General features: G+C 42.9%; 1 protein-coding gene across 1 annotated transcript in view; it reads right to left on the bottom strand.

The window, feature by feature from the left end:
* The window catches only part of LNPEP (leucyl/cystinyl aminopeptidase), a 101,622-nt gene extending 89,077 nt beyond the window's left edge, over nucleotides 1-12,545 (bottom strand). Inside the window, exon 1 of the mRNA XM_011944296.1 lies at nucleotides 11,999-12,545. Within this exon, the coding sequence (XP_011799686.1) occupies nucleotides 11,999-12,017 (19 nt within the window). The 5' untranslated portion in view covers nucleotides 12,018-12,545. The remainder of the gene's footprint in view (nucleotides 1-11,998) is intronic.
* Between the last annotated feature and the right edge of the window lie 2,289 nt (nucleotides 12,546-14,834).

Genomic DNA, 14,834 nt, shown 5'->3' with positions numbered 1-14,834 from the left:
GCCAGGCCAACAGGGTGAAATCCCATCTCCACTAAAAATACAAAAATAAGCCAGGCATGGTGGTGTACACCTGTAATCCAAGCTACTTGGAAGGCTGAGGCAGGCGAATCACTGGAACCTGGGAGGCAGAGGTTGCAGTGAACCGAGATCGTGCCACTGCACTCCAGCCTGGGAGACAGAGCAAGACCCCGTCTCAAAAAAAAAAAAAAAAAAGAGGAATCTGTATTAAAATGTTTACACTGTGCTCTTCCTGGATCCCCACGACCCCTTCCCCAATAAAAGAAGAATGAAGCATGGTGACCTGAAAAATGATTTATGCTTTGCTGTTTTCTGCCTAGGTGATAAAAATAAGAGATGAAGAAGAAATTACTAACATAATGTAAAAAGGAAAAAATTCAAAAAGAGAAAAATGGGAAAATAAGAAAAATTAAGTAGATTTGAATCCCATTATTCTCTGGTTTCAATAAAATAGAATTAAACCCAAATCACTCATCTCCCAAGATTTTTTTTGTACATTATATTCTCTCTATATGTAATACTTCTGTATTTAGTTTTCTGGTTGCTATCTGCAGTGGAATATACAACTAAGATAAAATATTTATAATAATGTACAAAGTTCTAATAATAACCATGGAGTTCTACTGAACAATTAGGCATTCAAAAACGTTGTCAGTGCCACAGAGAGACAAACACGTTGTCGATTCTACAGAGGAAGTCCTGTAGTAAAAAATCTGTCTAAAGGACATCTCAAAAGCATCAAAATACCAAATACAACACAATATTCCATGAACTAAAAAACAGACAAATAGCACGGGAATAAATACTGAGAGCATTTGGTTGCTTTATCAATTTACAACTGACTGAGGGCCAGTTTGCTTGTCATTAACCAACTTAAAAAAATTAGTTATGGATTAGTCAAAAGGCTGGGATTGTAACTACATTAATCATATGACCATGCTTAAAATTCATATAAAGATATGCTCTTTTAGTCACTTAAAAGACAGCCAATAACCCTGTTGAGGGAAAAATCAAATTATTTTAGCTCCAATTTTCAATTTTCTTTTCCTACATAAAATTATTTACATTTATATTTATACAAACTTGTCCCCCTAGTCAAATTAACAAAAAATCTTTACCTGCCGAAGTATTTCTTAAATCTTTCCTCACAATATAGGTGCCTGTCTTTAACAATGCTTAGGGCCCCTGTTAGATTTAGCAATCTAAAGTAATTTACATTGTCAGTGGTGCCTAAATATGTATGCTCATTAATCTCTCAAGCAAATCTGTATAGCTGCAAATACCTTTATAAGATCTAAATATAAAAACTCTACTTTTAAATTCCATCAACTGGATTTACTATAGTCTTAAAAGAACATCTTAACCTATAATTCCTTATTTAAAATGAAAAATTACATTAGATATAATGAGTATCTGTGAGTTATTTAACAGAGAATGCATATCAGTAAATGGGATCTGCAAGGGAAATTTATAAGAATTCTTCAATGTATACAGAAAACTTGTGAGTTAAAAAAAAATACTCTCAGTTGGTGAATACATTTATTTGCCAGATCTCAGAAGCATCTGAACAAAAAATTACTTTGCAGATAATTTTTTGTAATATTTTTCCATGTGACTTATTGGATTGATAAAACACCAGGTATATGACAGTCTTCAGTCTTTATAGTAACAACTTTGTCATCAATTTACAACTGACTGAGGGCCAGTTTGCTTGTCATTAACCAACTTAAAAAAATTAGTTATGGATTAGTCAAAAGGCTGGGATTGTAACTACATTTTTTCTACCAATAGTCATTGTCATTCGATAATGTACCAAGAAAAGATTCTATGCATAAATTCGTCTTAATCTCAAGTGTATTTATTGAATTGGTAATTAATTAAAACAGAACTATGTACCCAACTGCAATGAATAACTGGACTTGAACAAAGCTAGCCACACTTTAGTGAACATGTGCTTATTTCCATCTAATTCAACATGCTCTATTATCTAATCCCCAAGTCAGACTAGACCCTCTTTTCTATATTCAATTATTTTTCTGTGCACTTCCTACAACTGGAAAGTTACCAAGCCTCTCAGTATACTGTACTGATGCAGATGGAAGTGAGGCTGTTGCTTTAAAAAGCAATGCATTTCTTATTCCCACTAATGCCCAATACTCTATTGTTCAGTTTGAGTTATCTTCATAATGTAGCTACCCAATCTAGACCCTAAGGCACTGAGCCTCCAGTTTAAAAATCAGAGAAACCACTAATAAGAGGGGGCCAGCCCAAACTCCTGCAGGTGATCTTGATAAATCTGGATACACTAGTTCTTCTCACCAAGACTAAAATGTCATGGCAGCCTCCCTTATTTAATCATTGAGGCCCTTCCAACAATTATAGGACAAGCAGATGCCACACATGTATTACATTCTTTCTGTCTTCAAATCACATTACCAATACTAACTTAAAAAGATATTTTAAACATCTTCTTTTGATTGAGCTCTCCTCAAGATTGAGTTCTCCTCAATCATTCCCACTAAATTCTATATATTTTTCCTCTAAAGAGGATCTTGGAATGATTTTGTAAACCAAAAATAAAATTATAGGCCCCTAAACTGACTGAATGGACCCCTCTGAATGGCCAAGGGCATTCCAAAGTAAACATGAAAAACTAGTTCAGGCTATGTGGGAAGGGGGGGGTCAGACACACCTCATCATACTCTCCTCCCTTTGGAATTCTGGCACAACTGACCAGCATTAATATCAAAACAGAGATCTGATAAAACAGACTCTTTGTTGCAATAAAATACCAAATTCTAAACTGACTCTAGTATAATATCACACAACATACAGCAGGCTCTGAAAGAAATAAAAGTATTTTACCCCAAAATATATTTCTTAGACCTATTTTGAAATGGCCCTGCAAAGCTGTCTCTTGTATGGAACATTCTATAGAAAAAGACCTTTCTGATCTCTTTCTTTTTTTGAGATAAGGTCTCACTCTCTTGCCCAGGCTGCAGTGCAGTGGCATGATCATAGCTCACTTCCCCTTTCCCCAGGCTCAAGTGATCCTTCCACCTCAGCCTCTCAAGCAGCTGGGACCACAGGTGCATACCATCACACCTGGCTAATTTTTTTTTTTTTTTAACTTTTAATTTTTTTGTAGAGATGGGCTTTCACTATGTTGCCCAGGCTGGTCTTGAACTCCCGGCCTCAAGCAATCTTCCGGCCTTGGCCTCTCAAAGTGCTAGGATTACCGGTGTGAGCCACTGCACCGCCCCAGGTCTTTTTCCGATCCAGAAGAGATTTAATTAAGAGTCTGGCACTTTTTAGGTTCTGATAAGAGATAATAACCATCTATTCTCTTAAATCCTGCTACCTAGCGGGTTCATCTCATAATAAGAACCTTGGTGTCCACAACCCCTTACCTTATTTTAACCCAGACACTCCTTTCTATGGATTCCAGGTATTTAAATAATAACTTAATTGTTTCGACCAATTGCCGATCAGAAAATCTTTGAATCCACCTATGAACTGGAATAGAAGTCCCCACTTTGAGTTATCTTACCTTTCCAGACTGAACCAATGTATACTTTACATGTATTGATTGCTGTCTGCCTATAAATTCTGTCTCCCTAAAATGTATAAAATCAAGTTGTAACCCAACCATGTTGGGCACATATTGTCAGGACTTCTTGAGACTGTGCTTCGGGCCTTGGTCACACATTATTTGTCTCAGAATAAGCCTCTTTAAAGATTTTACAGTTTGACTCTTTGCATTAACAATGTAATAATGTTTCACTGATGAATATACTAACAACTGTTTTAAATTTGACAAAATAAGTTTCAGCTGTGAGAAATACTATGGCTTAAGCCTCCTTCGCTACCAGAAATTTCCTCTATGGCACTGAATGACACCTGAGGCAGTTGTCTGGGAAATGCTCCCACATAGCGCTGGTCATCACTTGCTGCAAGAGGAAAGGAGCACATCCAACCCATAGAGGCACCCTTTTCTTACTGCACTCCTCATTCTTCTATTCCCTCAGTTGAAGCCTTCCCCAGCAGAAACACCAGGAAGCCTTCTTTTACTTCCTTCACCCCAGATAATTGGCTGGAGGAGACTCTGAGCCCCACAATCTAGAGAAATTCAGACAACTGATTCAAGTTCTGTTTCACTGACTACATTTTTGAAATATGTGGAATGCCCAGGAGTACCTTCATTAAGCAATATGTACTAGAAGAAAAAGAATTTCAAAAAATCTCCTGTAATTGAACTTGATCCTCCATTGTTTTTTGAAACTCCCTTGGAAGCTTGAATTTTCTTTATCTGGCAAATGACCTGGTTTCATCCTTTACATGTTAAGGATGGAATTTTTAAAAAATTAATTGGTTCATTGTTATATCATAAGCACCAGTAGAAGAGTGAAGCAAAGCCAGGCTATAAAGAATAGTAGACTGGCCACAGGGCCGCACTGGCTCACACCTATAGTCCCAGTACTTGGGGAGGTCAAGACAGGCGGATCGCTGGAGCCCAGGAGTTCGAGACCAGCCTGGCCAACATGGCGAAATTCCATCTCTACAAAAAATACAAAAATTAGCCAGGCATGGTGGTGTGCACCTGTGGTCCCAGTTACTCAGGAGGCTGAGGCAGGAGAGTCGCTTGAGCCTGAGAAGTCAAGACTGCAGTGCTGTGACCGTGCCAAGGGTCAGCCAAGCAAGACCCTGTCCCCGTCCTTCCCCAAAAAAAGAATAAATGACTGCTACCATGGTAGTCCCAAAAGGTAGATAGCTCTCTATAGTTTTTCTTTCTTTTTCTTTAAACAACTGCTAATCATTTATTAAAATAGTTGACTTAAGCATCTGCAATGGTGACTTCAACCTCAACTCCTGGCTCAATAATGATGGAAGTAATCTGCTTAACAATCTCAGAAAGACTGGGCAAGTCAATGAGTCACTCGTGTATTCTCATCTGGAAATAATATCATGTCTCCGAACCTTCATAAGAAGTTTTTCTTGTAATGATTCTCAAAGTCTTGGTAGGCATTCAAACTGGTCCTATAACTTTGAGATTCTTTTCCTTGGCTCCACCGATCAAGTCAGCACACACCTTGTCCAAGGATTTTATGTTGCTGCTCGTTAGAGTGATTCTTTTCTTGTTTGTAGAGTAATTCTTTTTTTGTTTGTTTGTTTGAGATGGAGTCTCGCTCTATCACCAGGCAAGAGTGCAGTGGCATGATCTCGGCTCACTGCAACCTCCGCCTCCTGGGTCCAAGTGATTCTTGTGCCTCAGCCTCCCGAGTAGCTAGGATTACAGGCACGTGCCAACATACCCAGCTAATTTTTGTATTTTTAAAAGAGACGGGATTTTACCATGTTGGCCAGGCTGGCCTCAAACTCCTGACCTCAGGTGATGCGCCTGCCTCAGCCTCCCAAAGTGCTGGGAGTACAGGTGCGAGTCATCACGCCGGGCTCGGTGATTCTAATCAGAGTGATTCTAATTTGGTGAATTGCCACCTCTGGCTTCATGGGCATTTTTCTGTATCTCCTGACCAACCTGTTTTTTGGTGAGAGCGAGCGGTGGTGAGTCAAGAGCAAGAGCAGGCTTACCACAGCTCCACACCATGTGGTTTATCAAAGAGCTATATTTTTTTCTTTAAATCTAAAACATTCAGGAAAGTGAACAATCCCAACTTACAAGTGACTGAATTTTCTGACTATAAAAGAGAAAAGAGCGTATGCTTAAATTTCTGGCAAATGTTTTCTATCTCTTGCCAAGGCTCCCAAATGCCAATCTTAACTCATTCTTCCCCTGAGCCCTCAATTCCATTAATCCAACCAGACCCACCTACCTGTCCCCTTCGAACCTAGACTCTGTCTTCAACCTCAAAAAACAGTGTCCAGATCTCCAATTGAAGCTCATTTCTGAACCAAAGACTTGCAAGGATCAAGGCATGACCATTTTTAAAATCTCTGCCTATCAGCTTCTTCCTTTACCCCCAATCTCCACATTTCTTTCATCTTCATCATTGATTCTCCTCTTCCAATTTTCCCTAAACATCTTCGTAAAATGCAAAGTCCTTCAGGTGCTGCTAGGACAATCACAGATGGATTACAACAATGGATGAGGTTACAAGGGAATCCTGTCCACACTTCCATGGACACAGAGAACTTTTGATGTTCCATTTACTGTCCAGAAACACCAAGGCAATGAGCAACCCTCTCTACAATGGCCAGATGTAGATCTAGGTCAAGATCTAGATATAAAAAAAACTGTACCACCACAAGGGCTCCAAAATGTCCCTCCATTCTCAATCCTGGTTTCTTGCAAACTTTCAGAAAAGTTGCTGAAATTTATCTAGGGATTCAAACTAAGAAAGGAAGAAAGAAAGAAAGAAAGAGAGAAAGAGAGAAAGAAAAGAAAGAAAGAAAGAGAAGACTGTGTCTTTCTGGTTGCTCCAATTATATTATGGAAAGGCCTACAGTAGGGGGGCCCAACCCCAAGGCCACAAACCAGTACCAGTCTGCGGCCTGTTAGGAACCAGGCCACAGCAGGAGTGAGCAGGAGTGAAGTTTCATCTCTATTTACAGTCACTCCCCATCATTAGCATTACCACCTGAGCTCCACCTCCTGTCAGATCAGTAGCGGCATTAGATTCTCATAGGAGCACGAACCCTGTTGTGAACTGTGCATGTGAGGGATCTAGGTTGTGTGCTCCTTATGAGAATCTAATGCCTGATGATCTGTCACTGTCTCCCACCACCCCCAGATGGGACTGTGTAGTTGCAGGAAAACAAGCTCAGGGCTCCCACTGATTCTACATTATGGTGAGTTGTATAATTACTTCACTGTCTATTACAATGCAATAATAATAGAAATAAAGTGCACAATAGTCATCGCAAAACCTTCTCCCCTTTAGAATATATCACAAACTAGAAAGTATACATCTCCTGGACCCTGGTCCATGGAAAAACTGTCTTCCATGAAACTGGTCCCTGGTCCCGAAAAGTTTGGGAACTACTGCCCTACAGTTTTCAAGACATGAGGTGACTAATTGACAAAACATAGTTGCACTGACCTCACCTCAACTGCCAAGAACCACAGGCCTCATCTAGGTCCATCCTAACATCTGGGGTAATCTTGGCTGAACTCTTCCAAATCTCAATTTCCTAATGTTTTCATAGAGAGGATTAACACTGCTGTTTCCTAATAGGAGTATTACACTAAATTAGTAGACATGCAAACTTATGGAAACAGTTATGAACAGATTTCTGTACATTTATTTCATAATTAGAATACTGTCTTAGACAAAACTTTATTGCTTTTTTATTTCTTCTTTGTTTGCATATTTTCATATTAGCATGACAACAAAACTAGGTTCTTCTATTTCTCTTATTTAGGTAAGCATCATCTGATGACAAGGTTGTGGGTTTTTTTTTAAATGTAACTGTGCCTAGCAGAAAATCTACTTGTAAGTGGGCATTCAAAAGATGGCTGTATGACTGAATTACTGAGCAGAAAATTATCCCTTACTTATTTTCTATATAATTTCCTTATAACCAATCTCTCTGGTTATATATCTTTCAGGTTGAGTTATCAAGGATAACCTATAGATAAATGATAATCACTGGTTATAAGAGTTTCTAAAATATGCTGTTTTTATGCATGTATCAAGACACTTTTTGGAAACTGGTAAATAATAGCAAAGAACTTTTCTACCACTGGTTCCCAGTTAAAAACTGGGCTGTTTCAGCTCGGCGTGGTGGCTCACGCCTGTAATCCCAGCACTTTGGGAGGCCGAGGTGGGCAGATCATGAGGTCAAGAGATCAAGACCATCCTGGCCAACATGGTGAAACCCCATCTCTACTAAAAACACAAAAATTAGCTGGGCATGGTGGCGGATGCCTGTAGTCCCAGCTACTCGGGATGCTGAGGCATGAGAACTGCTTGAAACTGGGAGGCGGAGGTTGCAGTGAGCCGAGATTGTGCCACTACATTCCAGCCTGGTGACAGAACGACACTCAGTTTCAAAAACAAACTGGGCTGTTTCTAGCTATAGCTTTAACCATAGATCGTCAGAGAAGCTAACACTTGATTCCTAATAGTCTTACTTCCCCCAAATAAAATAAAAAACTTAAGACAGAAAGATAAAAACAGGATTTAACTTATATTCCATCACACAGAGAAACCAGGAGCTCCTATTTCTTAAGGGTTTTCTTTCAATGTGGAAATTTTTCATAGAGCAAAAGAAAAATAAAAACAAAATGTGGTATGCTCACATTTTTGAGAAGTGATGCTAAAAAGTTTTTTTAAAAAGACACGCATATCTATAGAACAATTGTTATGCGTAAAATTAAAAGATGGAATCACAATTTTACACTGTGTTACAACCCACAAATATCTCATTTGTTGCCCAGACTTCCCATTTCTGAAGTTGAAAAATACTTTCAATTGGATACCAATCTGAAAATGAAAACAAAAATAATTTTTTAAGTCTGTTAAATCCTCCTTGTTTGGTTATGCGCCACACTGTGGTAACAAAAGTGATTCATAGGACCTACATTCATATGAAAAAAAAAACAAACTAAATTATGTTTTCATTCTGGGACCTCAAAATACCAAAATACCAACCTTTAGATGTACTTTAGAATATATCACAAACTAGAAAGTATATATACTTTCGGCTGGGCACGGTGGCTCATGCCTGTAATCCCAGTACTTTGGGAGGCTAAGGTGAGCTGATCACTTGAGGTCAGGAGTTCAAGACCAGCCTGGCCAACATGGTGAAACCCCATTTCTACCAGAAATACAAAAATTAGCTGGACATGGTGGCGGGCGCCTGTAATCCCAGCTATTCAGGAGGCTGAGGCAGGAGGATCGCTTGAACCCAGGAGGCAGAGGTTAAAATGAGCTGAGATTGTGCCACTGCACTCCAGCCTGGGCAACAGAGTGAGACTGTGTCTCAAAAGAAAAAAAAAGAAAAAAAGAAAAAGAAAGAAAGTATACATACTTTCTACTATATATTTCATATATAATCAGACCTCCTCAATCAGATTGAGGTGAACCTTAGCATTTGCATTTCTTAAGATGAATTTAAGTTTTTCCAAAATATACCAACCCTGCATGCAAATGAGGACAAAAATCTGGATAAACATCAAAGAATTATTTAATCTAATATCCCTATCAAAAAAAGTAGATAGTTGCCTTCGATTTTTTTTTTTGTAATATACAAATCACTATGACCTAACAGTTTTACCTCCACCTGCCTAACAAGACATAATCATTATTGCCAAAACAATCTTAAGCACTGGTCCAGCACATCTCTCATCATAAAAAAGCCACAAAAGATCCAAACCCAGACCGGATGTCCAGACTTCAGCATAATAGCAATCCCTCCCAAGGACAAAGCCAAAAATAGATCCTGAGCTAAATGGGAATTCCTAGCACTAAGATCCATCCTTATAAGCCCTTTCCAGGGATATGCATTTTAAATGGTTTGCAGAAGTATGTTACCTGAACAGGTTAACATGGCGTATTTATCAAATGAACAAATTATCAACAGGTAGAGAGAGCAGGGCCCAACAAAAATAGGTCGTAACAGTGGCACCTTTGGACAGAAAACAGAGAAACTACAAAAAAACCATACTGGAATAGATGAGTATTGAAGGCTAGAGTGACAAGATATAAACTAAATTCACTTCCTTTACAAATGCATAGATCAGTAGGTGAAACCAGTGACAAGATTTTTAACTAAAAGATATGTGGTCCTAAATTACTGAAACTGTTTTTTGTTAAGCTCACACACCTCTCTACATATATAGGGATACATGAGAAAGTGTAAGTGGGAAAGATTCCATTAAAATAGGATGAATGTGTAACAAAATCCAATACCAGGCTCGATAAACCTTGCAATCATCAATTCTATGGATAATGAAATACTCTGCATCATCACACCCAGACCAATGGGAGCATTATACATGCATTACTTTTTGTACTCAAAAAGATGAAGTATATAACTGTCTACTGTACCATGTCATTTGAAAACACTAGAAAATTCTACAGCAATCCTTCAAAACTTTTCAAATAAATACCCTGTCCATCTTAAACCTGAAAAGCACTTCAAATTGCTAACATTTAATTTCTTGTTGACTGTAGATATTGTCATTTCTGTTTTCCTTGTAAAAGGATGCTAAATAAGGCTCCAAGAAGTGACTGCTACATTAACCAAAATTATGCACTGCCAAGCTGTCTCCAGCATTAACTCTGAAAGATAGGAAAGGATCAGAAATCCAATTTCCTACATGAAAGTTGAAGCATTGCTTCTTTTTCTGTTCTCTTCTGTGGGATTTTTCCATTGTCCTCCCAAATGTGACAGTTTGCAAATACCCACATCTAGAAGCATATTCTATGAGAGAAAAGACGCCAATTTTAAAACTTGAGAAGATACTTTTAATTCTGTAGGCAAAAGTTCAGCAAATCAGCTAGCACTAATCTTGACCAAATGGGTGAGTCAGCCTTGTCACGGAGATTTTTTTTTTAATTTAGACGAAACTTCACATTTAAAAACATGGTAACTCCAAGCATTCTACCAAGAACAAAGAATAAGCATTGGAATAGTCACTTACAAGGACTTAACGACTTGTATTAAACATATTTTATACTAAAGTACTAGATGGTCTCTCTAGTTCCTTTTAGCTCAAACCTTCCTTAATTCTTCCAGTAACTTCACCAGACTATTCTTTAAGTTTTAGTAATTACAAACAGAACCTGAATGAGAAAGAAAATTCAGAATTAAAGTTGTTATCAGTAAGCCTAATTAAACAGTACAGACAGAAAGATGGCAGTAGAATAAAGCATTCTGTATTAGGAGAAGTGAGAATATAATCAGGAGTTCGCAGCCCCATGAATGAAGCACAGCATACAACAAAGTCTGGCTGGGATTTGGGTAACTAACATACCTAAACAGGGATAGACTGTGGCCCCTATTAATGGGATACTCTACTTGAAGTAACCAACCACACTCAGAAAAACATGTCAACCAGAGAGTGAATCCTCTAATTTTAGTGAGTAGTCTCCCTTACTGGCAGTTTTCCTACTTTCTATCTTAAAAGGGAATCCACACACTCAACACCGCAAAATGGTAAGACAGCTCATCTCACCCCTATATTGTGGCTCTGGCACTTCTGGGTCGCACAAAAGCCATCGTTCTAACTAGGGTGGGATTTATGCTCCCCGTTCAGTGAAGGGCTGTCTGTGGCTGTTTGCTGGGTGCAGGCTCCCTACGTTGACTCTCGCTTCCTGTCACACAGTGGTATCACCGTGACGGACCCTTGACATTAACAAGTCTTTGACTGAAAAACTGATGTGATCTGCAGCCAGTGGGGGGAAGCGTGGTGGCCCGGCGGAGTGCCTCGGCAGGGTCAGCAGGGTGGCACTGCGGGAAGGCACCTCTGCGGCCCCGAGCGAGGTGAGCAAGCCTTTCCTGAAGTTTTCCTTCCTTCCACAACATTAACCTGCCAAGACTCCCACCCCCACCCCGCCCTATTAGGAAAAGTCACGCCGGCAGCTTACTGAAGGGCAGGGGGACAGCTCCTGGTGCCCCACAAAAGTTGGGCTCGGCGGCTGCCACAGCTTAAAGCTCCTGCAGGACAGTCGGGCCGACACCGCCCCCTCCGGGGGCAAACCTGAGCTGCCAACTTTCCCACTGCCCACTCCTCTGCGCACAGCAGCCCAAACTTTGCGGTTCGCCCACCGGCCGCATCCCGGGCGAGTGGCGGCGGCGCTGACCTTCACGCCAGCCCCGGGTCCTGCGCTGGCCGCCGCCCGCCCCCCGAACCTCCCTGCCTCCCCCAGATCCCCTCTGCCTGCCTCCCTCAACCCTCGTGGGAAGCCCGCGGTGTGGGGGGAGACGGCAGCAGCCCGACCCCGACTATCACTACTACCCACGACCCTCGGGGCTCCGGAGAGCCTGGGTCCCAGCGCCTCGGCCGCCCACTCACCATTGGTGAAGGGCTCCATTTTCCCCCCTCCGCGGCTCCTCACAGCCCGAGCGGCCGAGCTTCCTACTCCGAAAGCTGAGGCGGCCCAGCAGACTGAGCATGCCCAGCGCGGCCTCCAAGGGCTGCCAGGGAGGTGCCGCGAGGGGCGGCGCCGCTCCGCCGCTCGGTGGCTCCGCCGTTCCGGGTTTTCGTGGCGGCTGCAGAAAGAGCGAGGGAAGCAAGAGGGAAAAGCACAGTCCAACCCCCAGCGGCTCGGCGGAGAGGCGAGGTGGGAGCGGGTGCGCGCTGGGGCCGGGCCTGGGCGGGGCCGGGAAAGCCCCGCCCCTGTCTGAAGGGGACCTGGCTGCGGCGCTCTCACCGGCCGGGAACCGTGTTCAGTCACTCAACAACTGTGTAGCCCTACTGCGACCCGCCCGATCCTGGACGCCGAGACACTCGCACTGCGCCAGAAAACATGGTCCCAGTCCCAGGAGCGGACATTCCAGAAACAGACCATAAATAAACACAGAAGACACACGAGTGTAAAGTCAGTGCCCCGCTGCGCATTCAATCGGGGTGATGTGATGGCGAGCGAGTGGGTAGCTAATTCGGATGGCTTGGTGAGACAAGGCCTCGCTGAGCAGGTGCCACTGAAGCCAAGGTCTGAAGGCAGAGCAGGAACCTGCGGGCGAAGGTCGCTATCCGAACTGCGAATCGCCGGTTTCCCTGGGGAGGTTGGCCGCGGAGGGATCACTTTTCGAAGGACCGAGGGAACGGGCGCTGTAGGTCTTTTCGGCAGGGATGCCCTCCCGCATCATAGTGCCCCGGAAGGGCGGTGAGAAAGAGACGGAAGAGAGGGCGGGGACCCCGCAGGGCCGAGGGCTCCCTGGGGTCCAGGACCGAGGGCGCTCTTGGGGTCCAGTCCCGGGGCTGGCGGCTGCGGGCGCGGCCTCTAGGTGCGGGCGGATAACAAAACCCGGCGCCGGATCGCCCGGACCGGATCACGGGCGCCGCAGGATGTGGGCAGAAGGCCTGCCTGTTCCAAGCCTTAAATCAGCACCTGCGGTTCCCGGGGGGTGCCACCGCTGGGGCTCGCAGCAAGGCTCCGCGGCGCTAGGCCCGAGAAACCGAAACTCCCCTAGTCGCCCCTGCCCCCCAGCTCTCGCGCCATTGCCTCCAGCCCCGAGCCACCATTGTTTCCAGTGCCAAATCGGGCAGACCCGCTAGCCTCCGGGGCCGAACCGCCAGGGACCCCGTGAGCCCCGAGGAGGCTCTTCGGGGACGGCTTCCTTTTCCCCCTCTCGGTCTGCGCATCGCCACCACCCCTCGCTGCAGAGGCCGCCGCCCTCCCAGCGCGCCACCACCGCTTCCTCTGCCTCTTCCCCTCCCTCAGCCCCGGCCCCTGCATTGACTTGGCTCGGGCTGGGGCTCACTGCGCCTGCCAACTGTCACACGCTCCGAGGCTGTCAACAGCGGGGCGCCAGGGACAAACAAGCCGCGGCGAGCGCAAACAGCCTGCGTAAACAGAGACGGCCAGGGTGTTGTTTGACCAGCACTGGAATTGGAAACTAGGTTTCGAAGAAGTCAAGTCGAAGTACAATATTGTATTTTAAAATGTCTGTTGTTATTACATCCCTCACAATCCACGCTTTACTTGAAACTTCCAGTGCATACCAACTGCACTTAGAAAAAAACATGAAACTCCTTGCCTAACTCTGGGACCTCATCAGCACATTCTCACCAAGTTTTGGTCACAGAGGCCTTCATGCTGTTCCTGGAAGTTGCCAAGTTCCATCCATCATTGTTAATCATTCCTTTTACTCGCTCCTCGCACAAGAACTGTTTCTTCTTCTTAGTACTTTGCCTACTGATTCCATCTTGTCATTTAAGTCTCAGCTCAAATGTCACCTCTGCAAAGAACCCTTGTCTGACCATACATCTAAAATAGCCACGCTGTATAAAGACTTGGCCTTGCTTTATTTCCTTCTCAGCACTCAACACTGTCTGAAACAATGTTTTGGATTTGTTGTTTATTATCAGTCTCCCTCTCAAGAATGCAAGCTTTGTGAGGGCACGGTCGTCGTAATCTTTTTTAAAGCTGTATCCCCAGTGCCTGGGTAAGTATACAATAAATAATTTTTGCATGAATAAGTGACGGACGTAGTGGTGTTTAGAGAGTTCACTTCCACTGCTGCAAGCCCTTCCAGTTAATGACTCCATACTGAATGATGTGTTTGATCAGTACAGAGAAGGTTTCTGTATCATATGATACGTCAGAGCTGCTGTCTTCCTAATGTGTGAAAGGTAATCAGAGCCCTTAGGCTGGCCCCTTGTGCTGGCATTTCAGAACCAAAAACTGTGAACCACAGGGGCTGATGTATCCCAGTTCAGATATTATATAGTATATGGAGAGCTAGATTTTGTTAACATACTTCACACATTGTATTGCTTAAATAAGATGCTCTTCTCTATATTTTAGGTCATGTCATATTCCCTTGGAGTTATTTTTGCAACCAAACCACTTAGTATAGGAGATATTTAAAACACCGCAGCTAGTTAAATCGCCTCACCTTGCGTCACCTGTAACCTACAATCTACCATGCTTTTAAGTGTGAAACATGTTACCTTGTGTTTTGTTTTAAATATCCCAACTCTGCAGAGACATGTGGTAAAAAATGCACTAGCGAATATAGGTGGATCATTATGTCTTTTTGAGACTTCTTTGACAAAGAGACAAATGATTTTTTTGCCAACCTCTTGCCTCCCGCGTCTCCCATTCCTTCACACACACGAAGACAAGGACCATTTAAAGACATGTAAAAATACAAAAATATAAAATTAGCCAGGCATGGTGGCG

Source organism: Colobus angolensis, unplaced genomic scaffold (genome assembly GCF_000951035.1).
Source record: "Colobus angolensis palliatus isolate OR3802 unplaced genomic scaffold, Cang.pa_1.0 Scaffold23, whole genome shotgun sequence".
Taxonomy (NCBI): domain Eukaryota; kingdom Metazoa; phylum Chordata; class Mammalia; order Primates; family Cercopithecidae; genus Colobus; species Colobus angolensis.
This window is presented reverse-complemented; position numbering and strand designations above follow the sequence as displayed.